This window comes from Malaya genurostris, chromosome 3, assembly GCF_030247185.1.
Source record: "Malaya genurostris strain Urasoe2022 chromosome 3, Malgen_1.1, whole genome shotgun sequence".
Taxonomy (NCBI): Eukaryota; Metazoa; Arthropoda; class Insecta; order Diptera; family Culicidae; genus Malaya; species Malaya genurostris.
In genome coordinates this window covers 42,765,287-42,783,507 of record NC_080572.1, presented here as the reverse complement: position 1 = coordinate 42,783,507, position 18,221 = coordinate 42,765,287, and the positions used below count along the sequence as shown (strand labels likewise).

Sequence of the window (18,221 nt, the reverse complement as noted above, 5' to 3'; positions counted from 1 at the left end):
TGGAGTAGAAGTTTTTCTCGACCCCAACGTTTCTGTTTGATTTTTTTTGAATTTTTAAAATTTTTTGTGGTTGTTCAAACTGAAAACAACGATTTTTAAGAAAAAATCCGCCATTTTGTAGCTGTTAAACCTCCCCAAAGTAACGAACAACGAAATGGAAAACGTTGGGGTCTGTTTTTTTATATGTAGAAAGTGTGTGCAAAATTTGAAAAAAATTGGTTCAGTAGTTTTTGAATGAATCCACACGGATTTTCAAAACCTGCCTTCGAGGAAAACGCATTTAAAGGTTTTTGTCTATAAAATCAAAAAAGGCCAAATTCCACCAAAGGGCATTACATTCCTTTGGTGGAATTTGGCCTTTCTGTTTCAACAGACTTCGCAGCCGATTCTTAGTGTACAGAATCATTGCATGGCTAGTACTATGGATCCTACTGACACTGAGAATCCTTCCAGGTCGGGGCTCGAACTATAAAAAAAATTAAATCAATGGAGACAATTAATTACTCCAGGGAACCCGTAGGGTCTAACATGATCCAAGGCCAGATCTACTCTCTATTAATTGAAGTTCACATAAGTGCTCGCTCACCATCACGCGCCAGTGGTCACTTGGGTGTATTTAGACGAGAGCGCGTGTGAGCGATTCATGCGAAGAGAATGTGTTTCACTCGCGCCAGCTGCTTTAACCACAAGCACACACTGAAAGGCTGTCTATTCGACACTGAGAAGAAGTGCGCTTTCCTCTTTGTGCGGTGCTTCGTTTTTTTCATCCTCGGTGTGCCAAAAATCTGACTCTAGCGAGTATCTCTCTGGTGAAATGCCATCTCTGGTGACATGTAAGTGAAGTGAATGTGAAAGTGGAAGTGAGAACGGTAATAAGGGCCATCATTAAAACAACATTTCGTAATTTTTTCGTGGAAAAATATAGAGAAATAAGTCGGTGAAGAAGTATTTTTGAAGACACTTCTTAAAAATCATGATTGGCGGTGTCCACTGTATCTCAGCGCAGACTAATCAGAAGTAAACAAATGAACGCAGCATAGTTGGAGTAGAAGTTTTTCTCGACCCCAACGTTTCTGTTTGATTTTTTTTGAATTTTTAAAATTTTTTGTGGTTGTTCAAACTGAAAACAACGATTTTTAAGAAAAAATCCGCCATTTTGTAGCTGTTAAACCTCCCCAAAGTAACGAACAACGAAATGGAAAACGTTGGGGTCTGTTTTTTTATATGTAGAAAGTGTGTGCAAAATTTGAAAAAAATTGGTTCAGTAGTTTTTGAATGAATCCACACGGATTTTCAAAACCTGCCTTCGAGGAAAACGCATTTAAAGGTTTTTGTCTATAAAATCAAAAAAGGCCAAATTCCACCAAAGGGCATTACATTCCTTTGGTGGAATTTGGCCTTTCTGTTTCAACAGACTTCGCAGCCGATTCTTAGTGTACAGAATCATTGCATGGCTAGTACTATGGATCCTACTGACACTGAGAATCCTTCCAGGTCGGGGCTCGAACTATAGGGTGATTTTTTAAGAGCTTGAGAACTTTTTTAAACAATAAAACGCATAAAATTTGCAAAATCTCATCGGTTCTTTATTTTAAACGTTAGATTGGTACATGACATTTACTTTTTGAAGATAATTTCATTTAAATGTTGACCGCGGCTGCGTCTTAGGTGGTCCATTCGGAAAATCCGCTTTTTTATCGACAAATTTTGTTCAGCGATGAGGCTCATTTCTGGTTGAATGGCTACGTAAATAAGCAAAATTGCCGCATTTGGAATGAAGAGCAACCAGAAGCCGTTCAAGAACTGCCCATGCATCCCGAAAAATGCACTGTTTGGTGTGGTTTGTACGCTGGTGGAATCATTGGACCGTATTTTTTCAAAGATGCTGTTGGACGCAACGTTACAGTGAATGGCGATCGCTATCGTTCGATGCTAACAAACTTTTTGTTGCCAAAAATGGAAGAACTGAACTTGGTTGACATGTGATTTCAACAAGATGGCGGTACATGCCACACAGCTCGCGATTCTATGGCCATTTTGAGGGAAAACTTCGGAGAACAATTCATCTCAAGAAATGGACCGGTAAGTTGGCCACCAAGATCATGCGATTTGACGCCTTTAGACTATTTTTTGTGGGGCTACGTCAAGTCTAAAGTCTACAGAAATAAGCCAGTAACTATTCCAGCTTTGGAAGACAACATTTCCGAAGAAATTCGGGCTATTCCGGCCGAAATGCTCGAAAAAGTTGCCCAAAATTGGACTTTCCGAATGGACCACCTGAGACGCAGCCGCGGTCAACATTTAAATGAAATTATCTTCAAAAAGTAAATGTCATGTACCAATCTAACGTTTAAAATAAAGAACCGATGAGATTTTGCAAATTTTATGCGTTTTATTGTTTAAAAAAGTTCTCAAGCTCTTAAAAAATCACCCTGTATAAAAAAAATTAAATCAATGGAGACAATTAATTACTCCAGGGAACCCGTAGGGTCTAACATGATCAAAAAATCATATTTTTTCTTTAAAAATTTATTATAACGAAACATTTCAAGAATGTTTTGTCAAGTTTTGAAGTCAATCGAAATATAAATCTTGGGCCTGTGCGCCGAGCTCTTGCTTCTTCGTAGAATGAGATAGCCATAGATAAAGGTCCATAACTTCCAGAGTTTCGTTCCAATAGGCTTGAAAATTTCACAGAAAATTCTTCAAATGTTTTACTATAAGAAAATATTAAGAAAATAATAAATGATTTTTCAAAAGTGTTAGACCCTACCCGCCCCTTAAACTACTTATGCACTGATGAGTCGAAGACGAAACGTAAAAAAGTTCTCAACAAAGTTGTTATGAATGATGAATTCTACGTTAGCCAGACTTTATACAGCTTCTGTGAAAGTAAAATTTGCAGATATTTTCGAAAAAATTATAAGTTGTTGATGTTTACGAAGAAATATCTTATGTGGCAGGTAGCATTACGGGGAAAATTCCATGGAGTGGTTTACCACGAACATTGTCCAGAACAAAAATATGTGAAAAAGTATTCCTCTAAATAGGCCATGAAAATCACAACAATTTTTTTTGTTATTTTTGTGCGCACATTTTCACTAGTTTAAACGATTTGACATATTTTTAAATGCCGGCTGAACGAGTTTGTCGACAGAAACATCTTTTCTAAATGCATGAATCGTTTGTCATAAATTTTGGGCAGAGTCTGGGCGAGAAAGTAGACTGAAATAATGAATGAATGGAAACACACAGAAAGGATGTCATCGGGAAATAAATTATCCAAAGTAGGGCTTGAACCATGGACAAGTATCTATGATAGTTTTAAATTATTAATTATTAGTCAGTTTAACAAATAACTCAAATTAGTTATGCAGACTTCACGTCAAACTACTAAAATCCATAAATCCGCTCACTGTCTTGTTCAGCATTAAAATTTTAGTGTTTCTGAAAATGTTCGTTGTGCTTAGGGTGGTTGATAAGTGAATCAATAGTGGTGATGTGATTGAAATTTATTCGGCACTACCGTGGTGTTGGAGTAATATCATTAGTAAAAGCAGCAAGTTAGGGTGATAATAAAAATATAATAAACACAATCAATCTCTTACGCTCATCTCAATGAATATCATACGCAGAAGTAACAGGAGCGCAGACTACCGCTATGCCAATTCAAACGGGCCATTCAAACACTGCGCCTACTGTGTGATCGAGACATGCTGACAATCCTGTTACTTCTATGAATCAAATTCATGCTAAATAGTGTTTTATTGGCTTTAATCTAAATACTGCAGTGTAATCAGCAAGTTGGAATTGAGGCACCCTTTCGTCACTGTTTGGACTGTTTGGAATGTGGAAAAAATATTATTTTTCATATTGACCACGTGCATCAAAAAGATCGCAGTTATTATTTCTCAGTTGCGAATACATTCAGTAGGGATTTTTATTATGGATGAAAATATAATAATTAAATCTTTCGCGAATCATTTTGGTGTCGAACTGAAACGTAGTGGAAATTCAGCATCGAAATATCATCGCAGATTCTTCTCCTTTATTATTATCTCTTTTTTTTTTTTTTTTTATTCAATATTATAATACAATTTTAAGGCACACTGCTTAAGCTCTAAGATGCCAAGGGTATTTACTAATCTTAATTACGACTATATTAAAACTAGAATAGTATCATTATGTAATGCCGGAGAATTGGATATTGCATGAGGGTCTCCCATATGGCGTTTGCAAATGTCCATGTTGGCCGCATCCTTCGGTCCGTGTGGGTCCGCGGGAAACACCCCCAGGCTACGAAGGCCCGGCGGGTGGCCCGCATGCTGGTCATCGTCTGGAGCGTAGGACCGTAGGCGGTGATGGTGATGTTACGAAGAGATGAGAAAATAAAAAAAGTAAAAAAAGTAAATATTGTGAAAACCGAGGTAAATAGGGGGTATGGAAACAAAATGTCTGAAAACTACAGAGATCTAATTAGTTGCCATCGAGATGGTGAAGAGACATGGAAGGGGGGAACGAAAAGTTAGTGACAAAAAAAGATCTTGTTAGTTACAATGAAGATGGTGGACAGGGACGGTGATCGAGAGAATCGAGCGGATGTTAGTGTCGAACCTGTAGGTGGAGATTATACTTTCTGAGCGAGGTATAACAGATTACACTTGGATATTAATGTGTTTGAGGTACTGGTATATAAGAAGCATATAAGAGATATCCCGACTAGCCAACACATCTCGGACCGGAACTTCAGGTGGTCTACCTCGGGCCCTTAGGGAGTCCTTTAATAAAGACCTGGCGTCACGATACTCCGTACACGTCCATACGACATGCTCGATGTCCTGATAACCGTCACCACAAGCGCAGAGACCGCTCTCCACGATTCCAATACGCCGGAGATGCGCGTTGAAGGTGTAATGGTTTGACATGAGCCGAGACATCACACGAATGAAGTCACGACTCACGTTCATCCCCCTGAACCAAGGTTTCGTCGATACCCTAGGGATAATGGAATGCAGCCATCGTCCCAGTTCGCCATTGCTCCATGAAGTTTGCCAACTTTCGAGAGTTTTCTGACGAGAGATACTGAAAAATTCATTGAAGCAGATTGGTCTTTCATAAATATCACCTTCTAATGCGCCCACCTTAGCCAATGAGTCTGCCTTTTCATTGCCCGGAATGGAACAATGCGAAGGGACCCAGACTAACGATATTAAATAAGACCGTTCAGATAAAGTTCGCAAGTGTTCCCGTATTTTCCCCAGGAAATATGGGGGATACTTTCCTGGCTTCACTGCGCGGAGAGCTTCTATTGAACTTAGACTGTCCGTGACAATGAAGTAATGGTCTTTGGGCAAGGTTTCAATGATCTCGAGGGTGTACTGAATAGCAGCTAATTCTGCGACGTAGACTGAAGCCGGATCACTGAGTTTGTACGAAGCGGTGATGTTCTGATTGAAGATTCCGAAGCCTGTGGACCTGTTGATGTTTGATCCGTCAGTGTAAAACATCTTTTCACAGTTGACTGTTCTAAATTTATTATAAAAAATATTTGGGGCCACTTGAGGGCGCACGTGATCCGGAATTCCACGAATTATTTCTCTCATGGATGTGTCGAAAAACACAGTAGAATTAGTAGTATCCAAGAAATGAGCACGGTTGGAAACAAACGAAGAAGGATTAATATTCTGAGCCATGTAATCAAAATACAAGGACATAAAACGGGTCTGAGAATTGAGTTCGACAAGCCTTTCGAAGTTTTCAATCACCATCGGATTCAAGATATCGCATCGGATTAGCAATCGATATGAGAGATCCCAGAATCGGTTTTTCAACGGTAAGACGCCCGCGAGCACTTCGAGACTCATCGTATGAGTCGACTGCATGCAACCTAGGGCAATACGCAAACAACGATACTGAATTCTTTCCAGTTTAATGAAATGGGTGTTCGCGGCGGATCGGAAACAGAAACACCCATATTCCATTACGGATAATATCGTTGTTTGGTACAGCCTAATCAGGTCTCCTGGATTTGCACCCCACCAAGTTCCGGTTATTGTGCGAAGAAAATTGATTCTCTGCTGGCATTTTTGTTTCAGATATCTAATGTGACATCCCCAGGTGCCTTTGGAGTCGAACCAGACCCCGAGATATTTGAATGTGAAGGCCTGAGCTATGGTTTCACCCCCTAGTTGAAGCTGTAATTGTGCTGGTTCTCGCTTTCTTGAAAATACGACCAGCTCAGTTTTCTCCGTAGAGAACTCGATACCCATTTGAAGAGCCCATGTCGACAAGTTGTCGAGGGTATCTTGTAATGGTCCTTGGAGATCGGCAGCTTCGGGTCCTATAATGGACACAACGCTGTCGTCGGCAAGTTGTCTTAGCGTGCAAGATGTGTTGATACATTCATCAATGTTGTTTACGTAAAAGTTGTATAAAAGGGGGCTTAAGCATGAGCCCTGAGGAAGACCCATGTAACTGAATCGTATTGTCGACAAATCACCATGTGCAAAATACATGTGTTTCTCGGACAATAGATTATGTAAAAAGGTGTTCAAAACCGGCGAAAGACCATGCTGGTGCAGCTTCTTAGATAGGATATTTATAGAAACTGAATCAAAAGCCCCCTTGATATCTAGAAATACTGATGCCATTTGTTCTTTACGAGCAAATGCCATTTGAATTTCGGTTGAGAGCAACGCAAGACAATCGTTCGTTCCTTTACCCCTGCGGAAGCCGAATTGTGTATCTGAAAGTAAACCATTAGTCTCGACCCAATTGTCTAGACGGAAGAGAATCATTTTTTCGAACAACTTCCGGATACAGGAAAGCATAGCAATCGGCCGATACGAATTGTGATCGGAGGCTGGTTTCCCAGGTTTTTGAATGGCGATAACTCTCACTTGTCTCCAGTCGTGTGGAACAATATTACCCTCGAGGAACTTGTTAAACAAATTCAGCAAGCGCCTTTTGGCAGAGTCAGGAAGATTTTTCAACAAGTTGAATTTAATTCTGTCTAACCCCGGGGCCTTATTGTTACACGACAAGAGCGCAAGTGAGAACTCTACCATCGAAAACGGTGTTTCGTTTGTATTCGAAGTCGCGGCGCGGGATATCTTCTGTTCCGGAACAGAATCAGGACATACTTTTTTAGCGAAATCGAATATCCAGCGGTTAGAATATTCCTCGCTTTCGTTCGTTGTGTTTTGGTTGCGCATTCGTCGGGCTGTGTTCCAAAGAGTGCTCATCGATGTTTCTTTTGTTAATCCGTCAACAAACCGTCGCCAGTAACCTAGTTTCTTTGCTTTAACTAAGTTCTTCATTTGCTTATCTAGCGCTGCGTAATTTCTATAATTATCAGGTGTTCCATATTTTCTGAACTTTTTGAATGCTAAAGATCTTTTCGCGTTCAGTGATGAGCACTCTTTGTCCCACCACGGGTTGGGAGGACGAATGTTAGTATTCGCGCCGGGTATACGTTTCGTCTGAGCTTGAATCGCAGTGTCGAGAATCAAGCCAGCCATAAACGTATACTCTTCCTCCGGAGGAAGTTCTTGTGTTGTTTCTAGTTTCTCAGATATCGATATTGCGTAGCATTTCCAATCAATATTTCGTGTGAGGTCATACAAAACATTGATTGTTTCCGATGGTCTTAATCCGCTGGCGATTGAAATTACGATAGGCAGATGATCGCTACCGTGGGGATCAGGGATTACCTTCCACGTGCAATCCAACCGTAGCGATGTCGAGCAGAGGGATAAGTCCAGCGCACTTGGTCTTGCTGGTGGTGCGGGAATTCGTGTCATTTCTCCCGTATTCAAGATTGTCATATTGAAGTTGTCGCAAATATCATGGATCATAGCTGATCTGTTATCATCATGAAGACAACCCCATCCCGTACCGTGAGAGTTAAAGTCTCCTAAAACTAACGTCGGTGTGGGAAGAAGTTGCATGATACTGCTGAGCCAGTGGTACCCAACTGAGGCTCTAGGGGGAATATAGATGGAAGCAATACAAAGGTCCTTGCCTTTAATTGTGACATGACATGCGACAACTTCAATACCTGATATCGAGGGGAGGTTAATTCGAAAGAAGGAATAGCACTTTTTGATCCCCAAAAGTACTCCTCCGTAGGGATTATCTCGATCCAGGCGAATAATGTTAAAATCGTGGAAGTTTAGTGATACATCAGAAGTTAACCAAGTTTCGCACAATGCAAATGCGTCACATTTCAGATTATTTACTAAGTATTTAAAAGGATCTATTTTCGGGATGATACTTCTACAGTTCCACTGTAAAACAGTGATCGAATCCTTGACCTCGTTCGAAAAATTAGCCATCGAAGGAAACGATTGCTGAGAGGAGGGGCCATTTTGCAGTCAGCTGCATCAAAAACATTTTAACTTTTGGCAGGAAAGTCATCAAAATACCTTTTAGGGGGTCAGAAATGTTGAAGACGGAAAATATAAAGTCCACAATGTCGCTGAATTTTACAAGTCCAGCACTTGATGTGTTTTCTGGTTCCTTGGGGACTTTCGGGGTTTTGGGTGTCCCCGGAAGTGTTGGATATTCTTTCTCCGATTTCAAGTCTCCGGAACTAGGAGCTTTTGGCTTCTTCTTTTCGTTTTTTTTACCAACACTTCCTTCTGCTGTTACTTTTGGAGGGCCTTCAAGAGATATCTTCGAACCCTTTCTAGGGAGTTTAGGAGATGATATATTTTTCCTCTTCCTAAAACTACGAGGGACAGTTGAAGATGTACCTTCTTGAGGATCGTCAGAGTCGCAATCGTCCGTAGACAAACAGGTGTAGGGGTTCTGTTCAGGTGGTGTGGCGATTTTCAGCATTTCTGCGAACGAGCGGTTTGATCGTTGCTTGAGAGATCGTTTCAAATGATCTCCACGCAATTTATACGCAGAACATGCTGTGAGGTCATGCGGGGCCGCCCCACAGTAAAGACACTTTTCAATGTCTCTATCGCAAACGCCATCCGCATGACTCTCTCCACACTTCGAGCAGCGGGGCCGATTTCCACAATGGGAAGCTGTGTGTCCTAGTTGTTGACAACTAGTGCAATTCATTACCCGTGGTACGAAAAGTCGTACAGGTAGACGAACCCTGGCCAGGAGAACGAATTTCGGCAAAGCCGAGCCGGAGAAGGTCACCCGATACGAGTCCGAGTGGGGATAAGACTTTGTCCCATCCGCGGCGATCGATACTGAATGCAAACGTTTGCAGTCCAGTATCTTGACATTCTTAAGCAAGGGATCTTTAAAACATCCGACCCCATGTTTGAGAATGTCCTCGCATGTCAGACTTGGATCCGTGATCACTCCGTCTATCTCGACTTCGCGAGCTGGTATGTAAACGCGGTAGTCCCGCGTAAAGTGATCGTTTCGAGCGATCTCATTAGCATGTTTCAGACTGGTCAACGAGACCCTGAGCTTATCGGGACGAATTTTTGAAATAGATTTCAATGTTGCATATTTCGACTCCAAGTCTTTAGATATTTTCAAAATATTAAGCGGTTTATTCTTCTCTTTGGTCCGAAAATAAACCACATAAAGGCCGGCCGAGGGTGAAGGCTCTTCGGGATACTGTTTAACCCGGTGAGTCTTACTATTTGGAGCAGATTTAGAATCTGTTTCCATTTTATCTTCGGGGGGCAGGGTAGAATTTAATGGACTTGCCATAGCGCGGTTGAGGTTCCGCGCAAATTATAGGGGGAGTCAAAATATAAGACGATAAAGGGACACGAAGGGAAAAATATATTATACTTAGCTAATGATCCGTAGCAACTCGGCCGCTGAGGCCAAGCGTTAGTTACGACCTCCGAGAATTAATATGTACACAGCAGCGGTTCACGGCACCACACTGAACGTCGGTTCACTGATCTTATTGTTTTAACACAATAGCACCCGGCACTGTCTAACGGTATTTATTGTTTATACTGTATTGATCTACTGCACAAGCTCACGAACAAAAGATCTGATATTAAATGACCTTGAAACGGATTAGAATGGATTAACGCACAGCTGCTCTAATGCAAACTACCATCCGATCGATACGACGGTCACGAAAGGAATGAGTATTATCTCTTTTCTATTATTTCTTTCTGTGGGTGAAAATTCGTCATCAAGTATCGCTGACACTAAAAATCACTTGTGAACGTTCAGAATTTTGTGGATGTTTGTTTCAAGAATGAAAATATCGGAAGTGATTTTTTCAGTCACTGAGTTTTTTTTAGAAAATTTCTTCAACTGATTGTTTCACGAGTGATAGTGAAATGAACTTTTTCTGATCATGATTTTCCCAACACTGATTGGTTGTTTGGGATGATGCATTGAATAGCACAAAGTTTGTTGCGAAAATCAGTTGATTAGAAAAAAATATGGGTATTTTTCATTGATTTGTTTTTGGGAAAAAATCATCGCAACAAAATGTGTCATAATGGTTACAAGAGTAGTGAGATTATCATGCACTAGGGCCTATTACTTCGCGAACAGACACTAACGTTCCATTAGTGTACCATGCATCACAGCTGAGAATGCAATTTCTCTGCAGAGAAAGAGAAACACGTGTTTATTTCGCGCTACTTTTCAACGTACATGTATTAGTGCCCAGCTGAACATATTTCAGTCACTCTCGCGAGTAACGACTGCCAATAGCAAACTCGTCGCTATGTATTTGTGATTGCGTATCTGGTACCCATTATTGCAATAGAGAAGGTTCTGATGGCGAGAACATAGTCATCACTACTCGCTCGTCTCCATGCAATGTTCTCTTTGTTCTCGAAAATTTAGGTGGAGTCGTCTGGCTGGTCCGAAAGTTGAACATTTTATTGCCATTCCTGCAAGAGCCTTGTGAGGTCATGCTTGGCCTTTGTTGGTGTATAAAGTGCGAGAGATATATCGGTTATTGGGTTGCCTGTCAGGAAAGAAGGAATATAATTTGGACGATCTTTGCTTCGGCGAAGGCATTCTCGTGAGTGCATTGAAAGTGAAAAGGTGACAAGTGTCGAGTGAGTGCGGAAATTGTTAATAAGTTGAGTGGGACTTCAATAGAGAAGTGAACCGAAACAACAACCAAATTAAGACAATTGTTGCATTGTGTGTCAAGGTTTAGATCAACACAGTTTATGTTGATCGGTGCTCGTGGTGAGTGAAAAATTAAACCGACAACAAACTAACTGAAATGGAGGAAGATAACAAAAAGCCGTACAAGGTATGGAAACCAAATGTTGCTCCTTATTGCGAATTATGTTCATTTGACCTGCTTTCCGAAAGTAGATCGCTATGATGTGTAAAAAACTATGCTGGACTCAGCAAGGCAGCATAAAACTAGTGTTGTTTGTGCATATTTTCTGTATTGCTCGAATTTGAATAACATGCAGCAAACTGTAGGAAACAAGTTTCCAATATTAATAATGTTATTACCCAATTAAATTTATGCTACTATAATTATCCTACTTGAAATCAGGAATACAAGCTGCTTTTCAAATATAAACGGTATCAAAATGAATCTATGCACCTCTATTCCTTTTCTGGAAATCAATCAGGAAAGTTGTACTTTTGCCGTGCTGCCAGCTTTTTTTTTGTTCAGTTTAAATTATAAAACAAAAGTTTATATTCACATTGGCACTGATGTCACTTGATAAGCCGAGATGATATGAATATCATCTCAAAGTGTTTACATATAAATGATGAGACATTGTTTGACATTTAAGTTTTCGTCTTAAATGTTTGATCCGTAGTTTCAATTCATTTCCAATCGCATGTTTACACTATACTAGTTGTTAAAATTCAATGTGCATTTCCATTCCAAACATAACATTTTCAAACGAGTACGTTCTATTATCCAGCAATCATGTCTTTTGAGAATTCGATCATCGAACCTAACACAGTTTCGCAAAAAGCGCTTGTTTGGTTAAACTACCCTGGGTCAGTTTTAGTTGTCTCAAGTGAAAACGACATTAAAGTGTATGCAGAGTTTAATATTAAACTTTGAGATGACAAGCTTTAGAATATACTCAGTAGAGATAGATTATCGTTCATTTTAATAATTAAAAACTGGAATAATGATGATTATTAAGGAGTTTTGGTTGAAAGTGATTGTTTTGAGCTAAGGATACAACTATCTTAATTTTTTTCTCTACATTCCGTTTTCAACTCGTCACTGCAAAACAGTTCAAATTGAATCTCCAGTACTATTACAGAGCAGCTAAATTTGAGCTGCTATGCACTGGAGAGTTGAAGACGAAAACTTGTGGAACAATCTTTATTAGAGCTGCACCCATTTCAATAAATCCATTATTTTCATACTGAATAAAATTAAACGTTTGTAAGATATCTATAGTATATGGAATTTGAAAAAGTGTAACAGACTGTATGCGAGAAAATGATTAGGAGAACTAATTTACTAAAAAGTTTGAGAGTTAACAAAAAAAAAACAATCATTTAACAATTCACGGGAGTATTGACTATCGCTCCATAAAATGTTGACTCAGATGTGATCTTCAGTCCCTGTCGTAAATTACACGGCAACGTCGGCTTCGCTCTGTCGTGGCGGATGATATATTGCCGGTATCGTCATTTTCATCTTCGAGAATTTAAGAAGTAGTCTCTGAAGCAATCGGTTTCCCCAGTTTTTTCAACTATACCTTATATCGAACAATTGAGCATTTTATACCGCTTTGAATCTATCAGTATTAGGATCTACGTCCATTAAATGGACTGCTTCAGTATGACACATCAATACCTTTTTTAATTTGATCTGCATTCATCTCTATGGATTCTTCCTCTTCAATGTTGTCTCCAACATAGGTGCATAGATCTTCATCAATACCAACGTCTTCTACCGAGTGTTCTTTTTTACCTTGTCATTTAATGTAATTAATCTAGGATGACTAGACCCGTTTCATGGCTGGTTTTTAGTTGTCAGTCTTTATTTTTAGATAACATTTGACCAAAAACAATTATTTTCAATTTACTTCTATTTTAAGTCAACTATAGAAGATTATCTAAACTTCAAATCATTTCGGAGCAAAACTATGATATTGATTTGTCTATCTAAATTTCAGACCGATTTTGAAATATTACAGGTTAGTATGGAATGTTACAGAAGCACAGACTAACAGACATGACAGTATGAGTAAATTCTTATAAAAAACAATTTCGTGATGATCTAGTTCCACCTATATTGTACTGCGCGAACTATTTACTATCGGTACTCCCCTTGTGTTATGTAAAAGTTTTTTTACTAGTTGGTTCCCCCTCGTTTGTCAACACCGATCAGCTGCTTGCAAGGATGCCTGATTTCATCATAATATTTGAATATGAATCGTCACAATAAATTAGCGATGTTGGAAGGTAACCATTTATTTTTCTCAACATTGTTCATCTAGACTATTTTTGATTGTGTTGGTAACTTTTACCCCGTGTTAAGTGGCGACAGACCAGAAGCAAGTAAATATTGTAACAAAACGGGTTCGATTTTTTTTATTGCGTTGGAGGATATCATAGTAGGCACAATTCTGTATATAGTAGGCACAATTCTGTATATAGTTTTAGCAATATGTATTAAATCTGTATCCTGCATGAAATTAGCATAAATGTATACAAATCAATACATTACATGTAATTCTGTATGAATGGCATCTCTGTTGGTAAATGAAAAAAAAAATAAACACAATCTAGACGACAGACAGGATGTTTTTGATAGGGTAACGTGGCGCCATTATGACATATGCGAGTACTGTCTCAACTAAAGGAATATTCGAAATGACCGTTAAAATGATTGAAGAATCCAATTTGAGTGTCCTGTCTGTTAGTCTGTGACAGAAGTATGAAATTGTTAAACGCTATTCGCACTATACCGGGACGAATAGCACTATAGCGGCGTTTGGTTGCCACCGATATTCCTCGCCGAGTTTTTTCCGGCGCCGACGGTGCGAAAAAGTCGACGAGGAATATCGGCGGCATCCAAATGGATTTTATCCCGGATCCGAGATTCCAATACATGCACACGCCGGCAGCTCAGTCATCGCCGTCTCGGTCATCCCGGAATAGTGCGAATAGGCTTTTATAATCATGCATATAGAATAAATTTTGTTTCAAAAAATCTCACAGATATTTAGCATCAACAAACTTTTATTCATTCTTACATACTACTTCGTTGTTTTCGTCTTCACGGAAAAGATGATGGCCACAAGAAAATGGTGGCCCAGCAGAGGGCTGATTGGAACGCATCGAGTGTGCGTTTTTTTCTTTCTTCTAAAGTTGCCAGTTATATTGTGCAGTGTTGAGAAATTACGCTATCTATGTAACCGATATTATATACTCAATTCATTGTCACTACACCTGTAACAAGCTCGTATCTTGTTTTCATGAATAAGTTCTCTAATATTCTAAAAAAAAGACGCATTCGCTTCGAAATGACACATGTAAACAACAAATTAATTTAATTGTACTTAGTTCATAAACAGAAAACGAATACATGCTTAGCTGATGGTTGCCTCTTCCCAACGCAAACTTGTTTGAAGGTGCATTGCTAAACAGGTAGAGTGTTCTCTGTTTGACTCTACACGGATACCAATCCATTGCCATGAAAATCATGAAACATGACTTCTCATGAGACCATGCCTATTACTGATGATGCTGTGACCGAATCCCATAAAAAATTCCATGATTTGAATTATTTTGATCATAATATTATTAATAATAGGTATGATCTCATGAGAAGACACGTTTCATGATCTCGTAATTTCTTAATCATGGTACCGGCAACGGATTTTTATCCGTGTACGATCTACTACTCTGTTTGACATGTTGAATTAATTGAACAATACCGGTATCAGTGTAATAAAAGAATCAGCGCGATGAATGAAACGAACGAACACTCGTCTATCAGTACACCGATAAGTGGGAGAGGTACCGATACATCTTCAAAACGTGATAAAATATATAATCAACTGATCTATGGTTGTTGTTGTTAAGGTATGTTTTCAGGAATATAAGACCTACAAAAAAAATTAATTAATTAGACGGTCATCCTATACCTATTTATTTAGTATCCTGAAACAAGAAGACCAAAGAAGAAAAGCATACAATTAATTGACGTAAATAACTTCCAAACAATATTAGGAAGCTCTAACGGCTTCCAAAACACAAAGACTTCCCCGCCTGTTACCGCGCACGGTGAAAATTCAATCCTTTTCCCATCATTTTCATGCAGTTCTTATCAACACCGATCAACGTTTTTGTGGTAATTAATTTTTAATTGATTCAATAGATGTTACAAACATCTACACACACTTATAACAATAGGAATTTGTCATAGGGCTTTTGTATCAATAGTCATATTATTTAATCGATAATTCGATTTTCAATCAACGAATTGTGATAAAATCGGGTACAATATCTTTGATTCGGCTCATAGAAGCAATACCGATTAAATACTCCGAAAATTGTTCAAAACTGCTATTATATCGACGTGAAAATTTGAAGTCAATGCACCTATTTTCATCTCACCCTTAACAGAAGACAGCAGAGGTGCCCCGAACACAGACAGTAGTGGAGCTGCTAGAGAGCTAGAAAAAGCCAGAATCAATATAATAGAAAACAAAACAAAAACCTGTGTTTTAGTGGTGATTATTCAGGGGTTTGGCTGAAGGTCGTGTTTGTGCTTTGGGCACATAACCGATTTCACTATTCTTTACGTTTCGTCTTCGACTTGTCAGTGCAGAGCGGTTCAAATCAAACTGCTACGTGCAAACTTATAGTTCTATTAATACCGCTTAGCAGACGCGAAGGTAACGCTATTTGCGAAACACTTTTTTTTATTGCGCCGCAATGTCTTTCCTGACGTCCCGAAGGAAACGAATTGGCGGCTGAACTGGCCGACCACAGACTTTGGTTATTTATAGGTGTGACAGAAAGAGGTTATTGTGATTTCGACACATAACCGATTTCACTATTCTTTACGTTTCGTCGCTTATGAAGGTTGCAAATAGCATACAATCTGTGTCTGGTTACAAAATTACGAAATTGATTAGAAGTCGGATTCCGATGGAATTCAGGAATTCCGTATGAGACCACAAGACCTTTGATTTGAACCTAAGTTTGTGAGAATCGGTTAAGCCTTCTCTGAGAAAATTTTCGAAATCGGAAACCGGGAACTTTACGAACTTAGTCGGATGGTATATGAAACTCGGCCCTTCGGGTTCCGGTTCAAAAGTCGGTTTTCACAGTGATTGCATAAACTTTCTATATGAGGTAGCGGTTGGGACTTGAAACGACATTTATAAGACCACAAAGTATGTCTGTTTATTAACTGAGCCTCAGAAGCTTTATCTGCTAGACAGGTAGATACATACAAGCTTATACAGTGACACTAGCTAGCCGAGTTCTAGACAAGTGGAAACTGTACGAGAAACATTAAAAACCAATACAGTTGGTAGACAGGGAAATGCGTGTTATCAATCCTAACACCTTGTCTAATCTACACAATTCGAATCATTCTTATAATTAGAAAACAGATAATATTAACATAAATGGAGCGTCGCAGTTCACGCTAATTTATGTAGTAAAACTGTGATTTGAAAATTACATGGTTTGAAATTCCATGGTTTGAAATTCTATGCAATAAAAAACAAAACATCGGTACCGACAGCGACTTGAACTAAGAATCATTAAAAAACAAAGTAAGTCCTTCAGCCAACTGAGTCACAGAAACAGATAATTGGTACATCTAATTCCATGAAGTTGCACTTGCCCACCCTGTGCAAATTACACGTTAAAATTTAAGCAACTGCGACATAGAGTGAATACGAATAGAATTTTTGTTGTTTGACATGTTAAGTTCTTTTGAATCGCATTGAAATGTTAAGTATGTGGAATAACGTTACTTGTAAAATTCATATTTTGTTCTGTGTAAGTTTATATGAGAAAAGTAAGTAAGTTCAAGTATACGCCACTCGCCATTCGCCATTCTGAATGCGAATATTTCTCTTTCAAAGGAAAGAATCTCATCGCATTGCGACATGCTTCCTCAAATAGCTCCTGGTTATCGCAAGGAAGATCTTGTATTCACGCTTCTACGGTACAATCTTCCACAAATGCCAGAATTGTGTATTTAACATTTTCATATTAAAGACAATATATTCCTTTATTTGAGCAGCAGATTCAACTGCTTTATCTTCGTGCCGGTTAAGGTATATTCGATGTCTCTTGCATCATTTTTAATTTAAGATACGTCCACTATTTGGGCAACTTCGATTTCTTTTACTACATAATAATCTAAAAAACATTTGGAATAAAAAATTAACCTTCATCGCAGAAGCACCGTGTATCGTGTTTACTCAAAAGCTGTTGTTTTCCAGATATAAAAAAAAAACAGACCTAAAATTATTTTTAGAGATTTTATCTAACGTTATCTATTTCAAGCGAGTGGATGAAAACTGCATACCTTTGTAAAATAAAAAGTTGCAAACGAATTTGATGCTGATGGAGTGAAGGTCCAGTTACATTTCCTATGAAGGGCAATTCAATTTATGCTGCCGCTATCAGAAACCGAGTCGCGTACGGTGCTTTTTTCAATATTGCGACATTTACCACAATAATGGTTACCAAAATGTAATTACGTTCTTGCCAAATCCATATCCAATTCTCGGATTTTATCTTTGTAATTGTTTTGAAAATGCCTTGCATTCAGTCATCCGAAATAATTTTTAATCAACCACCAGTATGCAATCCGATGGGCTCGTATGGAAACGGAAAGCTAATTTCGGGCATGCTGCATGTACACAGATAAAAATATTTAAATCTATTTTCATGCACATGTTTGGAGCAGGAAAATGAATATAAAGTTACTCCTCAGATCATTACTTTTCAATATATTTTAAAAGCAAAACTAAGCGTAAATTAAAAAAGCAAAGTTCTGGCATTACATTCCTTTTGTGGAATTTGGCCTTTCTGTTTCAACAGACTTCCCAGCCGATTCTTAGTGTACAGAATCATTGCATGGCTAGTACTATGGATCCTACTGACACTAAGAATCCTTCCAGGTCGGGGCTCGAACATACGACAACTGGCTTGTAAGACCAGCGTCCTATGCATCGAACCGCCAACCCGGGACAAGCGTAAATTAAAACATGTTGTATAATTCATTGAAAAAGTCAAGGCATTCTAATTTACTTTTATAATGATGATAGTCTTTAATCTATTTTTTG

General features: G+C 38.8%; 1 protein-coding gene across 2 annotated transcripts in view; it reads left to right on the top strand.

The window, feature by feature from the left end:
- Positions 1-10,819: 10,819 nt before the first annotated feature.
- The window catches only part of LOC131439390 (DNA fragmentation factor subunit alpha-like), an 83,846-nt gene continuing 76,444 nt past the window's right edge, over positions 10,820-18,221 (top strand). For both annotated transcript variants that reach the window (XR_009231112.1, XM_058610333.1), the window contains exon 1: positions 10,820-11,218. Coding sequence is in view for 1 of the 2 variants with exons in the window: in XM_058610333.1 (XP_058466316.1) it covers positions 11,189-11,218 (30 nt within the window). In the remaining variant the exon portion in view is untranslated. The remainder of the gene's footprint in view (positions 11,219-18,221) is intronic.